Source organism: Argiope bruennichi, chromosome X1 (assembly GCF_947563725.1).
Source record: "Argiope bruennichi chromosome X1, qqArgBrue1.1, whole genome shotgun sequence".
Classification (NCBI taxonomy): Eukaryota; Metazoa; Arthropoda; class Arachnida; order Araneae; family Araneidae; genus Argiope; species Argiope bruennichi.
Genome location: NC_079162.1, coordinates 131,660,566 through 131,678,458, shown reverse-complemented (window position 1 = coordinate 131,678,458; position 17,893 = coordinate 131,660,566). Strand labels below are relative to the sequence as shown.

General features: G+C 30.4%; 2 protein-coding genes across 2 annotated transcripts in view; one reads left to right on the top strand and one right to left on the bottom strand.

Moving 5' to 3' along the window:
• The window catches only part of LOC129958258 (sodium-dependent phosphate transporter 1-A-like), an 85,097-nt gene extending 73,745 nt beyond the window's left edge, over positions 1–11,352 (top strand). Inside the window, exons 7-10 of the mRNA XM_056070574.1 lie at positions 99–166; positions 1,791–1,891; positions 2,002–2,178; positions 10,179–11,352. Coding sequence (XP_055926549.1) covers positions 99–166; positions 1,791–1,891; positions 2,002–2,178; positions 10,179–10,428 — 596 coding nt within the window. The 3' untranslated portion in view covers positions 10,429–11,352. The remainder of the gene's footprint in view (positions 1–98; positions 167–1,790; positions 1,892–2,001; positions 2,179–10,178) is intronic.
• Positions 11,353–11,373: 21 nt separating this feature from the next.
• The window catches only part of LOC129958256 (adenylate cyclase type 1-like), a 176,282-nt gene continuing 169,762 nt past the window's right edge, over positions 11,374–17,893 (bottom strand). Inside the window, exon 21 of the mRNA XM_056070568.1 lies at positions 11,374–17,565. Within this exon, the coding sequence (XP_055926543.1) occupies positions 15,193–17,565 (2,373 nt within the window). The 3' untranslated portion in view covers positions 11,374–15,192. The remainder of the gene's footprint in view (positions 17,566–17,893) is intronic.

Genomic DNA, 17,893 nt, shown 5'->3' with positions numbered 1-17,893 from the left:
GTTCTTAACTACAATATTAATTTATTTTACCGTAATATGGCAAAAATTTCACTTCAATCCATACAGAAGTGCCGAGTTCAAATGCGTTTATTTTGCAGCGGCTACTACGCGAGAACAAAACGAGCGAGCTTTAGAAAGTCCAATCTCCCCTGATGAAGATGTCGATGTAAGTATAAGACTCCTTTTTTCTTTTATCTGATTTTTAGGTCTTTTTTAAAAATTAAAAAATACACAGCGTGTTAAAAACTGTGGTTACTGCTGCTTGCAATCGTGCATGTATAATAAATCTTGATCTTCCTTCTTCCTTCAAGTATTTTCCATTTAACTTAGAAGATGAGAAATATGTCAAATGACCTGATTCTTCTGAGAACTGTTGAATAAACGAGTGATTTCGTCCCAAAAATATCCCTATTCATCATCGAAAAGGATTTGAAAATGTTTGAGTATCAATAAAGAAACGATTCGAGCCTTCTTCAGGAAAAATTGAGTAGAACCAAAGTATGTGCTAAATTCGTTCAACACATTTTAACCAATAAACAAAAAGCTATGGTAAATGAACATTGCAGAAACGTTAGTTCAGCATATAAGACAGTTTCCTTATTTTTCGAAATCGATGTTACATGTAAAGAAATATGATGTTTTCCATATGATTCCAAAACAAAGAGACAAAAAGGGGAATGAAAGTAACAAGCACAAGTCAATGAAGAGAAAAGTTCCATCTAAAATCGAATAAAAAATGCTCGTAACACTCCTCGATAATAGAGTGTTGCTCACAAAGAATATGCTTCAAATGTGTCAACAATAACTGGTAAATATTATTTAAACGTTTAGAAGCATGAATTCATCGCATTCTTCTGTGACAATAATTATTGTTTGTTGTATAATAATGCATTCAGTCACTTAATGTTCAAAGATTATTGGACAAGGAAGGAAAATAATGTCTATTTAAAATGATCCACAATATTCATCAGGTTTAGCACCTTGCAATATTTTTTTTATTCTCAAAATATTTTGTCAAATCAGTAGTGTGTTATTTTGATGATGTTCCCGGACCACATAAATAACAACGACTCTTGCTTTGGAGTCAGTATTAAAACAGAAACTTTGAACAAGCAAAAGCTACAACAAGTGTATTGAGGTTGAAATACTTGTTTTGAATTTTAAAAAACAAAATGAAAAATTTAGCGTTTCTGTTTCATTTTGCACATCTAATTTGAAAAACTGTTTGGCACTCTAACACAAATGAACATCAAAATTCTTTCAATCAAAAAGCATTCTTCCATTCGTAATCACATTTTTTATTTATTTATTTATTTTGCTATTCAGGTAAATATCTTCTGTGCCATTTATGGTAAAATCTTTGTAATAGAAGCTTAAATCTTGAGCTGAAACATTTTTGACGCTTTCATATTCCATGAAATATTGAAAATAATTCTTTTGAACAAAAATAAATATTTTTTACTATAGATGGAAAAAATTTTAAAAGAAAGGCTACTTTTTATTAGGCTACTTTTCTTACCTTTCCTAATGTCAATATTTGTCTTTACTACAATTTATATGTTTAGGGTTTTCTTTTCCAGGATTCTTGCTAAAAATGCAAATCAAATTTAATAACATTTCAATCTTAAATTGTGAAATAAAGGAACTTTTAGAGCAGAAAGCAAACATCTTAATTTATTGGAATTTTTGAAGCAACTTTTTATTCTAATCAACCAATCAAACCTAAGCGCTACGTTGATCAGCACTTTTGAGTTTGAAATATTTTTGATTCAATCCTTTTTGTCCCTTAGACAACCGATGATAACCGTCCTGAGGTTTCAGTTCTTTTCAAGAATCTCCAAGTAATGACTGCAGTTTTTGGATCATTTGCTCATGGAGGCAATGATGTGAGGTAAAATAAATTTATTTCTTACTTTTGAAATCTTTAGATACGAAATGAAGTCATTTAGCTTAATATTGTAAGTCAAGTAAGTATTGTAATGAAGTCTTTTAACTTTTCAGTAATGCTATAGCTCCTCTTGTCAGCCTATGGTTAATCTATTCTAATAACCCTGATGGAGAAACACCTGCTTGGCTTCTGGTCTATGGTGGAATAGGCATTAGCGCTGGATTATGGATTATGGGTCGGAAAGTCATACAAACAATGGGTCAAGATCTGACTAAAATAACACCAACAAGGTATGTGATGTTTCAAATACATAAATAAAAATCTTTTTAAAAAATTACAAGCGTATAAACGCCTATAAGACTTTACTTTTCATAAATGAAATTCTAAAGAGTCTGTTCATTAATTATCTAACTTGTTTATCACCCCTTGTATTATTATTCTAAACTTATATCTATAGTATCATATTTATTATTTTCCTATTATATTTTTGTGTCAAGAATTCATTTCATAGTGTCTACGATATTTGAAACATAATCGCCGTACTGAATATTTTGAGCATTTGGCATTTGATTAGTATATTTTCTTCCATTCTTTCCCTGTCCCAAAATATCCTTCCTTTAAATATATTTCACTTCAAGAAAAGAAAATGGGACATTTCAATCTTAAAATAAAATAATAGATTTGAAAAATATGGTGACTGGTTGAAAAATTCTATTTCAAAGTGACGATATGCTTTATCACGAAGTGGTTGTGAAAATAGCAGATTCCCTTTCTAGAGTTAAGATTCAAAGATCGTGAGTGGGCCGCGATGGGCTAGTAGTAAAGTTTCTGTGCTGCTTGCTCTATGCTCGAACCTCGATTCCACTAAAATCGCTTTATGTATGCATGTCTGGTGTATGTGCGCGAACACTAATTTCAAAGTCTTCTGTCAAACATCCACTCCTTGTTGTGGTGCAGAAGTTTGGAGAGGAGCAGCCAGCTCAGGTGTCTTCCTGACCTTCTGAAAGCGTTGCAAAGTTCCAAACTCCGTCTAAAAATAGCCCTTGTGTTGATTTCAAATGGAATGCTCATATAACTAAAAATCATGAGACATTCTTTCAAAATTTTGGCCCCTGTTTTCATTTAACTTTCAATCAATTAGAAAACAATCAGTAGCGATAATCACGAACAACGTTCATTTGTTTGAAATATTTTAATAATAAACAACGTAACAGAATAGTTATGGAATGAAGACCATGATTTGAATAAATTCATATTGGAATGACGCTGATAGATTAACTATAGTTTCTGAGTTTTTAAAAATATTATTTTGCTGATTATTTTCCATTCATTCTTTCAGTTCAGGAAGTTAAAGTATCGTCGGAGTTTAGTGAAATTAAAAGTTCCAAGACCAAAAATGAATGATAAAAATATAGTGGGCCTTCCGTAATAATAGTTATGCGTCAGTTTTTGAACTGTTTTAGCAATTAATAGATAGACTATGCTTCTTACTAGAAAAATCAGAGAGAGAATGTGAAAAGCATCTGAATCTGTACATTTACATTTTATCTACTTACAATGTGTTTAGCTTCAGTTTAATTTAGTTACATTAACTTCCGGTTTTAAAACAACACTAGGGTTATTTTGGGACGGACCTTGTCATTCTGAATCGCGGTCAGATGAAAGGACGACACTTGAGCTGGCACCCTCTCTACAAACTTCCACACCCCACCAGGTCTGTTTACACGACGGTTCTTCGGTGTAATCGAACCTAAAACCCTCCGGTTCCGAAGCCATGACCTAACCACCAGGCCAACGCAGACCTCGTGCATTGTGGGTTAAGTACTTCTCTTCATAATATAGATACAGTGCATCAAAATGGTATTCGGATACTTTTTGTTATTCCGAAACTAATTACCGCTCAATAAAATTGTCACTGTAAAATAATGGTCGCCATAAATGTATGAAATGTTTTTATATGCAAGGGGATGGATTCATTATTAAATTTACAAGAACTCAATTTTTCAAATAGCAACACACATTTTCGAGTATATATTAAAATGACTCAAATACATATAACATTTTGTAATTTTTGAATAAACAGCTGAGAGTCATAAACAGTTGAAATTTTCAATTAATGATGTTAAATGATATTTCCGGTTTATTCAGAATATTTCCTAATATAACGAATCGTTGACAATAATTTTTATTTTACTTTAAAGCACTCATTAAAAAAGCAAAAATGTCGTATTAGAAATATAAAAATATATTTTATATTTATTCTTAAATTCGTAAGTTAAAAATCTTTGAAAAGAAAATCACAAAAATGTTTACGCCTATTGAAGGAGCAATACCTAAAACATATTGCTTTGAATTTTTATCCGATTCTATCTAATAAATTTTAAGATATATAGCAAATTCCAGAAACAGAATAGCACAATTTTCGCTTTCTTTGGGGAGTATCTTAACTTAAAAAAAGGATTCTCTGGCAGGAATAAAAATTCGTAAAATGAAACAGGAAACAAAGCCTGTTTTTCAATGCTGCTTTAGATTCATGCATATTTCTTTTTCAAATAAATGTCGAGGTGAGGGAAAAAATCAATACATGCAACAGATTCTACTCTGCTGACATTTCACACCAATTTAGTTTAAGACAAATGGTAGCTGATTACGATTGTAGAAATGATTTCAAAAAATTTTAATTAATAAAAATGTAGTAACAAAATTCGGAACAAAGTATGAATTTATATAGCATTAAAAGCCTGAATGAATAAAGCATTATCGAATAAAATATAAAAGCAATTGCTTGTTGATGGATAAGACAATATTATTAGGTTTTGACAAAGTATTTTTTTAAATAAAACAAAAGCTTAAAAGAAGTTTCGGTAAATTAATTGTTATTATTTTATATTTTTTCTTGTTAAAAGAGATTAAGTATAAGAAAATAGTTTGAGGTATAGTTTAGCGGAAACTTGAAAAAGTAATTAAAAAAAATTATGCCATTTATACTTAATTTATAAAGGTTTCAGGAAATAAACGAGTTCCTTTCACTTTTTATTTACACCAAAAACTGTTATTTAAACTTATATCATTAACATCGATTACTGAAATCCAATATTTTTGATAAATAGTATTCTTGATGCATATGGTTTAAAATTAATTCCCATTTATTTATCTGTAAATAAATATGCGAATAAAAGCAAGTATTTCGAATTCATATTTAATTGCTTATTATTAGTTTTTACCAATCTTAACGATTACCTTTAAAAAAGACATTAATCTCATTTACAGCAATGTTACTGCTTTCAAGATTAAAATGAATATTTAAATGAAGATATGTATTAATAATGACTAATTAGCTACATTAGCATATATTGAAACAGCTTTTAAATTTTTTTCTTGTATATCACCGATTATTTTGAACCGATTTGCCTACAATTTTATATCTGGGAATTTCTCATTTTTTTAAAAATAATTTAGAAAACGGAAAATTTGTTGTTGTAATAGGCAAATATTAAGATTATGCAAATCTAAATATGTAGACGGCCCCTTATGTGAATTCAGTTTGTAGAAAATATACTTCCAAGTTGTATGACAAATTTTACTAGTATTTGGTTTTTATAGATTACGAATAGTAAGAAGTGTTCGGATATTTTTTAACGGTCTGTATAAGAGCATTCTTCAGTAGTTAGTTTCTCTTTTCAAGAGATATAATTTTGATTCTCATGTTATGCCACTGAATAGTTTGAAGATCACATGCATACACATTTGTGTTAGATTGATTCTTTGAAGATGACAGAACTATTCGTCGTGATGTCTATAGAATGAAATTTCTGATTTTGTTATAACCCTATTAGCAATAAAGATCTCAGCGATGTTTTTCGATATTCTGAATGCTTATGGAGGAATGAAAAAGAAATTCCTTTCTTTAATTTTTAATAGTACGGAAAAGTTTCTTTTTCATGCTAAAAAGGCAAAAATATTTGGTGTATAGATATGATTCAGTCCATTATTAATAAATTGCATTAGTAATACTGCTTGCTTGCATATAAATAAGGAAAATTGTATTTTAAAGCTTTGACCTCAACCTTTAAAAATTAGAGAGAACTCGAGTTAATATTTAAAAAATATTTTTTTTAGATTAAAAAAAAAGTATTTTTTTAGATTTTAAAAAAAGCATTTTTTTAGATTTTAAAAAAATATATTTTTTTAGATTTTAAAAAAAGTATTTTTTTTATTAGATATATACTTTTTTCGAAAATGCATTCGCGAGAAGTATGTTACATTATTTCATAACATCAGCAGAAGTATTTCACTTGCTGTTTGATATTTATGGTGGAAATGCTCCACTAAATATAACTTGCAAAGAGTGATATTGACAACTTAAAAAAAAATTCAAATATATGACAAAATGCACTGTAGGTCATAAAAAAATCCAAGATGAAGATCTGTAAACATTACTTGATGAAGTTCCTTGCCAAACTCAATCCAAATTGGCTTCTGTATTAAAATTTACCCAACCATTCTGTGTCTACATGCAGTTGGCATGATTCAGAAATAAGGAAGTTGGGCCCTATTGGAACTGAAAGAAAGGGAAATGAACCTTCGAAAAACTATTAGCTACAAAATATTCTTTCAAAGACAGAAAAGGAAAAGCATTTTTTCATCGCAAATAATGGAGAATGAATTCATTAGGATAATCCTAAGTGACTGAAAGTATGGGCGCGTTTTGGAGAACCAGGTTCATCATTGCCCAAACAGAACATTCATGACAGTAAGGCTATGCTGTGAATCTGATGAAGCCAAAAGGGCTTATTTTATTATGGACTGTTGTACCCCAACCAAACGATCAATGGTGAAAGAAGCAGTTAATAAATTTGATTGAAGCATTAAAAAATAAACATTCACAAAAAAACGAAAGACATGAAAATGTTTTATTCCAACATGATAGTGATCGCCTATTTTAGAATGACTTCGCTGTATTTACCAGATATTGCTCCTTCATACTGTCATTTGCTCTATTACATGCAGATTGCCCTTCTGAAGAGACGTCATATTCCCATTCAGATATCAAAAACTAACTTGGTAATTGGATTGGATCTAAATAACCAGATTTTTTTTGCTGCAGAATTCGTTTGTTGTCCGAAAGATGAGCAAATATTGTAGTTTCTGACAGAAAATAATTTAAGGAAATGGATCTTTAATTTTTAGAACAAACAAGTGTCTTTTTGATTTAAGAAAGACGGAGTCATATTTACACACACAATACTATTTGGTGGTTATCGGAACATGTTTTGAGCGGACGCAAAAATGACAAAGTTCCATGAATTTGAAATATCAAGCTCTATTTTAACCTTTTTTTTTTTTTTTTTTTTTGTTTTTTCTATTTTCTTAATTGTAATTTAAAAACCCAAATCAAAAGGCAACTTTATTGATATTGATAACGGTTCTGACGAAAAATAAAAAGTGAAAGAAAAGATGCGTTTAATGACGATAAACATGAGGGTTCTTTAAAAATTTTAGAAAGTCCTTTAACACTATATGAATAAAATGTTTCAAATGCGCATTAAACTGCTGCCTGCTGCTTCCGTCGAGGATAGCTCAGGAGTATACGATAGAAATGGTGCAGCAATAATAAGTGCTGTTTTGCACAACTTGAGCTTTATAAATAATGATTCCAAAAATAAAGCAACTGACCGGATGAAAATTAGACGAGAAAAATACACTCCCACCCCACCCCACCCCACCCCAAAAAAAATCTTTAAAGTCTAACAGGGTAAAGAAGGGTAACCGAAAAAGAAGAATTATTTTTCAATGGAAGAAAACACGACAGTTATTAAAAAAAGAAATGAATTAACTTTACAAAATAATTACTACCGAATGGACAATAGAAGAATGAAAGTCTTTCGACCATGTAATGCCAATATCTGGCGTAAAAAATAAATTTAGACCACATCATTGAGTTTTGATCGACAGACAGAAGTGAGTATTGATATCAAACAGTTTAGGAATTGAGTCGTGATTGAATCGTCGTAAATTCTGTAATCTATAATATTTTAATTTCTTTGTTGGAAAACCAAGAAGTTTGCTTATTCTATAATAATAAACTGCTTTTAAGCTACCTTTTTATTTTTTTAGATGGGAAAGCTCAAAATCTCAATACTTTAAAGAGGAACTGGATAAATAACTGAGAAGCTGTTATGAGCTTCCTCGGGTTTCCTACTTGTCAGCTGAAAATAGCTTTCCGTCATTACAAGATAGAAATATTTCAAGCGCGGATCATGAGTATTTATTAGAAATGCGCATCTAATGAAAAAATGATAATTAGATTTATTTTTGAAAATCCTTCGAAACCTGCTGACTTCAAATGATTCACATTTGAAAATTTAATATTTCGATTTTACGTGGCAACTGATAATACTACTAATAATCTTTATACTTTAGCTAAGTATATTGTAAGTTTATATATTGTTATGATTTAATATTTAGTCAAAGCTTTCATGTAAAAATGCTTCATGTTCTAAACACCTCTTGGGAGCTTATTTTTAACTCATGCTCTTTAAATGAGTAACAACTGAACTAGATTGAAATGAATAGATCCATTTATTCTAAGAAGTAGGTCGAAAACATTCTTTGGTCCACGCTGTATGATGAGTATAAGAGAACTCTCTGTCTGTTGACAATAGGAAAGGAGAATAACGGGGGAATTAAAAAGTTGACACCTTCAAAAATCAAATTGAACGTTAAGTATCATCTTGGTATCATCATATGGAATAACAATGGATGAATATGAATGGATGCAACACTATTAACGATATTATTTATTTATTTGATCTTCTTTCTGAAATCTGTGAAATACTGTCTGAACAAGGCTTTTATGTCTGTTTAGGCTCAGTATACTCATCCGATTTTTATCGTATAAATCATTTTTATAAAAGTGAGATAAGCGATGAGTAGCCTGAAATACGTTGGGTATTCCACTTTGCGCAATGCGCAGAAATTCGGATAACTCATTAGTAACCGTTTTGCTTTGATTTTTTCCCAGAGGTCGGAACGAAATGGAATAACTTATTACAACGCGCACATTCACCTTTTCTCGCTGATAATTTGTCTGACATTACTCCGGAGCTTATGTAAAAGCAATCTATTATATATGTACGTAATGGCCATCTTTCCAGCCAAGGCTACCTACCTTGCGTCTATCTTTTTAACCACGCTAGGAAATGCCTCAGTCTTGCATATAATTTAAACTAATCAGCCCGCATGTATACTGTTACGAATCTGTGATGCGGCTTCCCAGTATAGTTGGTTCCATAGGAGGTCCCAGAGCTTGGAGAGAAACTTGGCTACCATTTGGTGACTTTGGCGCCAAAATAGATTATACCCGAAACATCGAGAATCTTCCCGAGCCGTCCAGTAGGAACCGAGATACGCCTCGAACGTTCCTGATTGGTTGAGAGGCTCCTAGCCCCGCCTCCTGAGACCTATAAAAGGAAGCAGCCGCAGCTGCCAGGGTCGTCGTGAACCAGAGTAGTCGGAATCGGCGGTGAAGAACTGGTCTTCCAGGGATTAGTAGAGAAGCGACGGAGACAAGCTAGTGCTGAACTAAGCTGTGCGCTACTCTCTGCAGTAGAGTCTTGTTGTATGCTGAACGTCTCGGCTGAAGATAATCTTCTTCTATGCTGTATATAGTTGTCGTCCTTGTGCTGTCCTGTGTGTCTTCGTGTAAATAAATGTCGTTGTTTCTTTTTCTCCACACCATATAACTCCCACTATCCAAACGAACCCCGGAAATTTCGTAACAATACTATTTCGATTGCAATGCAACTACAGCATTAAGTGGGAACGGAATTTACTTTTAAGATAACATATACCTACAAAATTATGTCATAGTTTGGAGAATACAGAATTTACAACAGAAATGCAAAGGACAAGGCATTCTAATAATTTTAATAGATTTAAATATTTTATTTGAGAAAGAGAGACCTTTTTTGTATTAATAACTGAAAATTCGATTTTTATGAAAATTCAAGTATGAGATTTCATTTAAAAACAGCTGAGGATAAAGGGTGAAAGTTGCGAAATGTGAAAAATGGGCTGGATTTAATATTATAGAAGGATCTGAAGTCATTATAATAATTAAGGTTTGCAATTTACAGATCATACGATAAAGAACTGCTATATTGAAACATACCAATAATAATTATATATTTGCTAAAGTATTTGTGTTCTTTTATATATTTACACAGAAATGCTATAGATTTAGATCCTTTTAAAAGAATGCGAATGATATTTTTTTCTTCTGTTGCAGTGGCTTTACAATTGAAATTGGATCAGCAACAACTGTTTTAATGGCATCAAAGATAGGCTTGCCTATCAGCACAACTCATTGTAAAGTTGGTTCTGTAGTATTTGTGGGAATTGCTCGAACCAAGAGCACAAAAGACGTGGATCTGAAGTTGTTTCGAAGTATCATATTAGCCTGGCTTGTGACACTGCCATTTACTGCCGTTTTCTCAGCCCTCATGCTTTTTATTTTATATGCAATCACAGTTCCATGAAGAGCATTTTAGGACATTTGAAAGACGCTTGTGATAAGACAGATATAAGAGACTTGTTGAAATCGCAGTTTTATTTGGTTTTCACAAGCCAAAATACAAGTAAGGCATGCCAGCATAACATTAACAACAAAATATTGATTATCAAATGTTCATTAACAGGGAAACATTCATAACGAGAAATGGCTTTACAATATTATATGTATAGAGTGAGCATAAATATATCAACATTACTCCATAGATGCTGAACGGAAAGTTATATTCTCTTGAGTCTAGCACTACTAAAAATGAACAAATACTTAAGATTTATTAAAGAGCTTTAAATATAAATTTCATAAACAGTGATGACATAAGCTAAAATACTGAAATTATAAACCATGAATAGGGTAAGAAAATTTAAAGACGGTTCTGAACAATTCTCATTGAGCACCACTTCGTTTTCAAAAATCTCAGAAATCCACTTTGATAACACAAATTACCTCCATGGTAGGAAATGGAACTCATAACATGCGTTTATACAAAATTCTTTATTTATATGATTTTTTTTTCAAAGGTACTTATTTTTTACACATCTTCTTAGCTTCAGAATTTTGTGATAGCATAATAAATTTCATGGCAATACTCATTTGCTACAAAAAATATTTTAAAATCAAAATAACTAGCAATAAACACAGATTAAAGTTAAAATTTTGTATCAATATATAATTAGATTTTATAAAGAATTTATTTATCAATAGAGAGAAAAATTCGTTGAATATCGTTTCGAAAATATTTTACAACCTGAAGTTCTCAAAAAAAGAAATTTACTTCCTTCATTATTCTTAAAGATTCTTAGATTTTGATAAGATAATAATAAATTAAATTTAGAGAATAGTATTTAGTAACCTATAAAATAAAATTTCTGATACAATTTTAGAATGCTTTTATTACTTTTTTCTTTACTTTTTACTACTTTATAACATTTTCATATATTTTATGTATTAAATGTATTTATTTTATGTATCATGCTATTTAAAAATGTATAAAAACTCTGAATTTCAAACTCGAATTTACTTAGCGTATCCTATCTGTTTTTATGTACATTTAACACATCTAATGTAAATATAAGCTATTTTGTGAAAATAAAATATGCTCTGAAGGCACTTCTGCCACATCTTGTGCTTAATTAATAACACGCAGAAAAGAAGTGCAGTAAAATTTATTAAAATGATCAAATAAATGCTTGCAATTTTTTTTTTATTTTCTTGTAAGGCAACTAATATGAAACTTAACCTTAAAAAAGTAAATATGTTAAATTTGCTTCAAACAATAAAAAACACTACTACTGAATAGAATATTTTTTTTTTCAAAATTTTCACATAACACCTTTTTAAATTTAAATAGAAAGATTTTTTTCAAGCTTCCTACATCTCACTCATTTATAAAAAAATATTGAATACTATATATTTAATGCATACGCATAATTATACCACAAAACTGCAGATCGTTGTTTTAGAATTACCTTCCATTGGAACTTGTGCAGAAGGCTTATATATGCAGCAATAGAAATGGCCTAATTTCATCTACATGAAATATTTTCAATACTATATATTTGTACACATAAACTCCGTCATTTTAGAGATTTTTCTGTAAGCTAACGTCCACATCCTAATAACTATACTTCAATTTCTATCAACAGTTTTTCTATACTCTGTTACACTCTCAATTCCCAAGAAATTCCTATAATATCAATATAGATGAAAACACTTATCATGCATTATATATATTTTAAGAAATAACACCAATAACTTATAACCTAAATTTTAAAGACATCTAAGAATTGATTTAGTTCCCTAAAAAGCAATTTTAATCATCGCTGCTTTTAGCTCCTAGTTTCGCATTTTTTAATATAATATACAATTACATGAAATCCTACATTTTCATCCTCATTGTGCATAAATCATAAAACAGATAATATATCTATAAAGAAAACCATTCATAGATAAATAGCAAAATATAATTTATGAACAAGTAAGGTGGTAAAATTTATACAAAACATACAAAAATGATATAATTCACATAGATGAAGTATTGAAAAAGAAAAGTGAAATATATGAAAGATTTCTGACAGAGAATCTGTACCAACCGAAGCATTTGGAACAAGAAATGAGTCAATCGAAGAAAGTTCACATAATTAACTTTAAAATCAAAATTTTTCCTTTTATTTTTGCCAATTCAATTCGAAATGCCCAAGCAGGCAAAATCATGCATAAAATTAAACATTTAGATTTTGAAGGAAAAGTTTGGCAGTTGTCGAATTAAAACTACAATTGTTTATTCTCTGCGTTAAAGGAAATTGTAAGGCACAACCAATAGGACAGAGAAATTTAACGTATTTTCTGCTCAAAATATCTCTTTTTTATTAAAAAATATTATTCACAGAAAGTCTTTATAAGAAACTTATGTGGAAACAACTATATTAATGAATACCATTTAATATTTTTTCAGAATATTTGCTGATTTCACTTCCAGATAGTAACTAAAAACATGAAAATTTATTGAAAACTTAATTTGTATCAGCATTTTGCCCAATAAAATAAAGTATCATATTTATTGACAGATTATTTGCTTATAAATTGTCACCTGTGTGATAAAAGTATGATAGCTATGTATCAAAACTCAACACATATCGTATATTACAAGTAACCATATTTTGTACACAACTAAATATCTGTGCCATATAGTTAAGTTTTCCTAGTTGCAAAATATTTTTCCCGTTGAATAAATAAATAGTTAACAGCAATGCTTAAATGTGTGATACATAAAACTCTGAAAAACAATACATTGAAGTGTCGAAAACCACAGTGCAGCTTAATACCATGAGAATATGGAGTAATTTTACATAACACTTATATATTGAGAACTTCTGTAAAAGCAGATAAATATTTAAAGGAACTTTTGTACATCTAATACAACAAGCAATTTTGAACAGTGAAGTACACAGGCATCACATGCAGATATTATTGCATAAACATAAGTGCAATTAATATTTATACAAAACTTAGAAATTCAAAGACAAACTTTAAATGGAAAAGTTTGTTTCAGTAGTTAAAATAGTGTACACATAGGACGGATGGAAGTGCCAAAATTCTAAAATTGAGTCGCACAAACAAATTTTAAAAAAAGAATAAGAAAAGTGCAATTATGATGATATATCTACAAGAAACAGGAACCGTGCCTTGCAATGTAATTTACATACCTATTTAGTTAGATGGCACTTTGGCAATGCATACAGATTAAGATTAAAATTTTAATGTCTAAATTTTTAAAAGTAAATACACATAAACAGGCATATCACAGTGATACATACATAATGGGATTTTTTGGCATAATTCACGAATACAGAAAATTATATTTAATAAGTGAAGTCAAAATAACAGAGATTCTTTTATTTATAGCCAGGAAAATTTAAAGGCAAAATATCTTTTTGCCTTTTATGTATTTTTGTTATCCCTAACTATGACAACTACAAAACATAATCACATAGTTTCTGTATTACATAAAGAGAGAGTGTGAAATTTATAATTGAAGAACAAATTGTAATTAATGTCTTAACTTTCAGGATTAAACATGTCGGAAGAGGAAGTCAAATGCTTACAATTACAAGAAGAATCTAACTCCAAATAATTTTAACATTAAATATCACTGCAGATTTTTATAAGTGATGAGAATGTACGCACTGAGTTAGCAATGAAAGCTCAAAATCCTGAACGAAAATTTTATTCCTCTCCTTAAAAAAATCAATGCATTTTAAATGATATTGCATATCAAGCTATTTTAATTTTGAGTACGCATGTGAATAAAAAACACATAAAAATGTTTTTACGGAAGAACTAGTCTTGAAAATCAATGATCCATTTTACTAGATTGGACCGTTATACCTTAACAACTAGGAAAAACAATGAATTACAATAATAAACGAAAATGAAACAATTTTAACTAATTATGCATCAAAATTATATTTTATTGGTAGAACCATAAATATGAGAGCATTTATTTTACTAAATATTAATAAAATTGCCCTGAGAACAACGCTCTTTTCAAAATAAAAAGCCTCCTAAAAATTTAAAGGTCATTTTTGAAGTATATAATTTTGTTTGTTTTATAGACATAGTTTTTATAGCATTAACAATACATAATTTACTTCCTTGTTCTTTTAAGAAAATTTAAACATGTCGGTAAAAATGTACATAGAAATTTTAACTTAGATTTAACATGAAACCTGATATTCTACCTCCATTTTGATCAGTTCCAACAATGCAAAATCTTTTAAAAAATGTTTTCTTTCTTAAAATCTGTTTCATGCTTCAATTAGCAGCCTGTTGTGTCAGAGGCACTTTCTTTTTCTATAGACATTACCCACAGTAAAATAATTAATGAAAACACCGTTCAGTATTTTCTAATTTTTTTTTTTTTAAGTTAGGGACTTTTTATACGTTAAAATATGAATTCCTAAGTCACATTAACTAGTTACTCAAAACTGATCTTTGTTCATTTTATTTACTTTTTGAAAGCTTTCTATTGTAATTTAGCATTTGAGAGGCAAGCACTACTAGTGCTGAACACTAATTGAACATTAGTGCCAATGCTATATTCTTTTATCGTGCGTTTGTGAGTAATGCCTGCTTTCAAAAAACATTTTCATCACTTAATAGTTATTGCACTATAAGGTGTTTAAAGACATATATATATATGAAAGACAAAGTAATAAGAATAACGTAACACATGTCAGCCTATTTCACTATCTTCCTTTTCATATTTTGAAGGTAGTCCAAAATTTCTTGTTATATTATTTGATAAAACTCTGATGTTTTCTACGTTCGGATCCTCTAAGTAATCCAAATCAGGATCACTAGCACGTTCATGGTGGAATATATCCTCATCACTTACCATTCCCGGCCTATAGTTATCATATTCTGAGTCATACATAACATTCAAACTATCAACACTTAGTAGTTGATCACTATCAAACATTCTACTGCTAGCTCTTGAAGATATGCTGGTATCATCCATATCCCCATCTCCAGGATTCGGATCGTTGATAATTGAATTTAAATCACTCAAAGCTCCTTCAGCATCAGTAAGACCATGTTCATTTAATAAAGATGCATTTTCCAAAGCAGGATCATCAGTACAATAATCATCAATAAGAGGTATTTCAGCAGATTTCTCATCGTCGCTTTCATCACTGTCTGTGAGTTCGACTGACGCTCTAGGTACAATATTCATATCTTCTTGTAAAATTGGCATAGTTTCTTCATAGGTCAAGTCTTTATGATTTTTATGTGTAGCGGAAGATAAACGTGAATTATTATTAATAGCCTGCCGACTATTTAAACTATTTTTAGATAATTTTTTAGTACACATCTCAGATTCGTTTTTCTTAGAAGATTTAGGTGAAGAATCTGAAGAGCTGGGAAAGCTAGAAGACTTCATATCAAAATAGTCTAAATAATCACTTTTTTCCTTTGCAAGTAGATTTTTAGATGAATTATTTTTAAACGAATTATTATTATCAGCATGTTTATGGGTTTTTTCTGAACAAAGTAATGAGTCATGAACCTTATGAATATTTCTGTCAGATGGTAGATCATTGGATGAATTCATTGTCTGGATGTTCTGCAAAGACTCAGGAAGTATTTCACTAGACTTATTTTTAACTTTAAAGCCAACACTTACATTCGTTAAAGGACAAACAGACTGGTTTTCAGGGACATTTGTTCCATTCAAATATGATTTACCTTGCTGGATAAGTTGTTCATCAATAACTGATGAAACAGGAGCCGAATTCATCGAGCCATTTGTATGATTAAAATCCAGATTTGGCATAAGACCTTTGTTATTAATAGATATTTGTTTTCGCTCAGTTTTTTCCCTATCGTGAGAATTTTCAATTTCGGTAGCTATATTTGAAAAACTACCGTCCACACTAGAACTCAACACCATTTTATTCTCCTCTTGTCTGTTTTTAACTTTTTTTTCATCACCACAATTAGTTATACTTTTGCCATTGTGATGAGAAGGAGACAAGCCAACTTCGGGAAGTACCTGTTTATTATCAGTCAAATTGTTAGAGAAAGAATTTTCTTCTGTTTCTCGACCTAAAGAACCATTTCCAATATTATCTGCAGGATAAATCCATTCAACATTAGATCCATTACATGTATAATCATACAATGCAGGAGAAGGTGCATCTCTATCTGTTCGCGAAAAATCTGTACGAATATAGCTGTCACAGGATGAAGTTGAAGAACGATTTAATGAAGATGAATCGACATAATTATTTTGTTCCTGTCCTAAGAGACTGTCATTACTGTTGTTGATAGCAAAGCTTGTATCATTTGGTACAGAAGAAGAACTTGATTCTGCATGGTTTGCCGAGTTCACTGCTGGAAAATTGAACATTTCTTCGGGTGGTGTAAGCACAGCAGGAGATTTATTTACAGCATGAGCCCTAGGATGCGTATACATTTTGGATGGTCTATAGACTTTATTTGTATATAAACTAGACCCAGTATTGAGTTTTTGTAATTTATCTTGTAAGTCATCCTTTGATTCGGCTGATGAACTGCAACTTTTTGTATTGTTTTTATTATTGGCATTAGCATGATTATTGTTGAAACGTGGACGGGATTGTGAATAGGATTTGGTTGGGGCATTGCCAATTATTGGTTTGGGCTGGTCATACAAGTAGGATTCTTTATCACTCGAAAAACTTCTTTGATGGCAACGAGGTTGCCAAGGTGGCAATTGCATTGATGGTAATCTTGGACTACTAGTCGAATGAATTTCATTAACTGGTTCCGAGTGGTATAGATGAGTTTTCCTAATTCGATTGGCATTCGTATTTTCATTATTTGTTTTAGAGGCAGAAGACTGTGTTGAACTCATACTGTTGACACAAGCCTCTTTTTGAACATTTTGGCAAATTTCATTCTTTTCTTCTTTACATATAGTTGGTTCATTTTTTTGAATTTCATGGGGCTCTTTTCTTCGAATGAGAAAATACGTAGTCATATCACCTTTCCCCTTCACTTTGACAATTCCTCTGCATTGAAATACATATGTATCTTTTAAAAGGTTGTAGACTTCTTCAGTTACCTAAAAAATGAAAGTTTACAATTAGAGTTCGAAATATTTATTACTTTCCAAATGTTTCAATTAATACACGCTACACTATTGAAGCCTGCAAACTGCTGCATTATTGAAGACTTAAGGTCTCTATGTAATTTGACATAGTTACCTTATAACGACTATAATGTATTAGCTACATAAATTGTAAATTGTACAGTGTAATCAATTAATCGACATTATTCCTTAATATTATGTTCTGTTATGGGTTCTTGATACATGAGATTTATTTAACTTCGCATACCCTTTACTTGGAGATAAATTTAGATGTAGGACCAAGTAGTTAACATAGAATAAT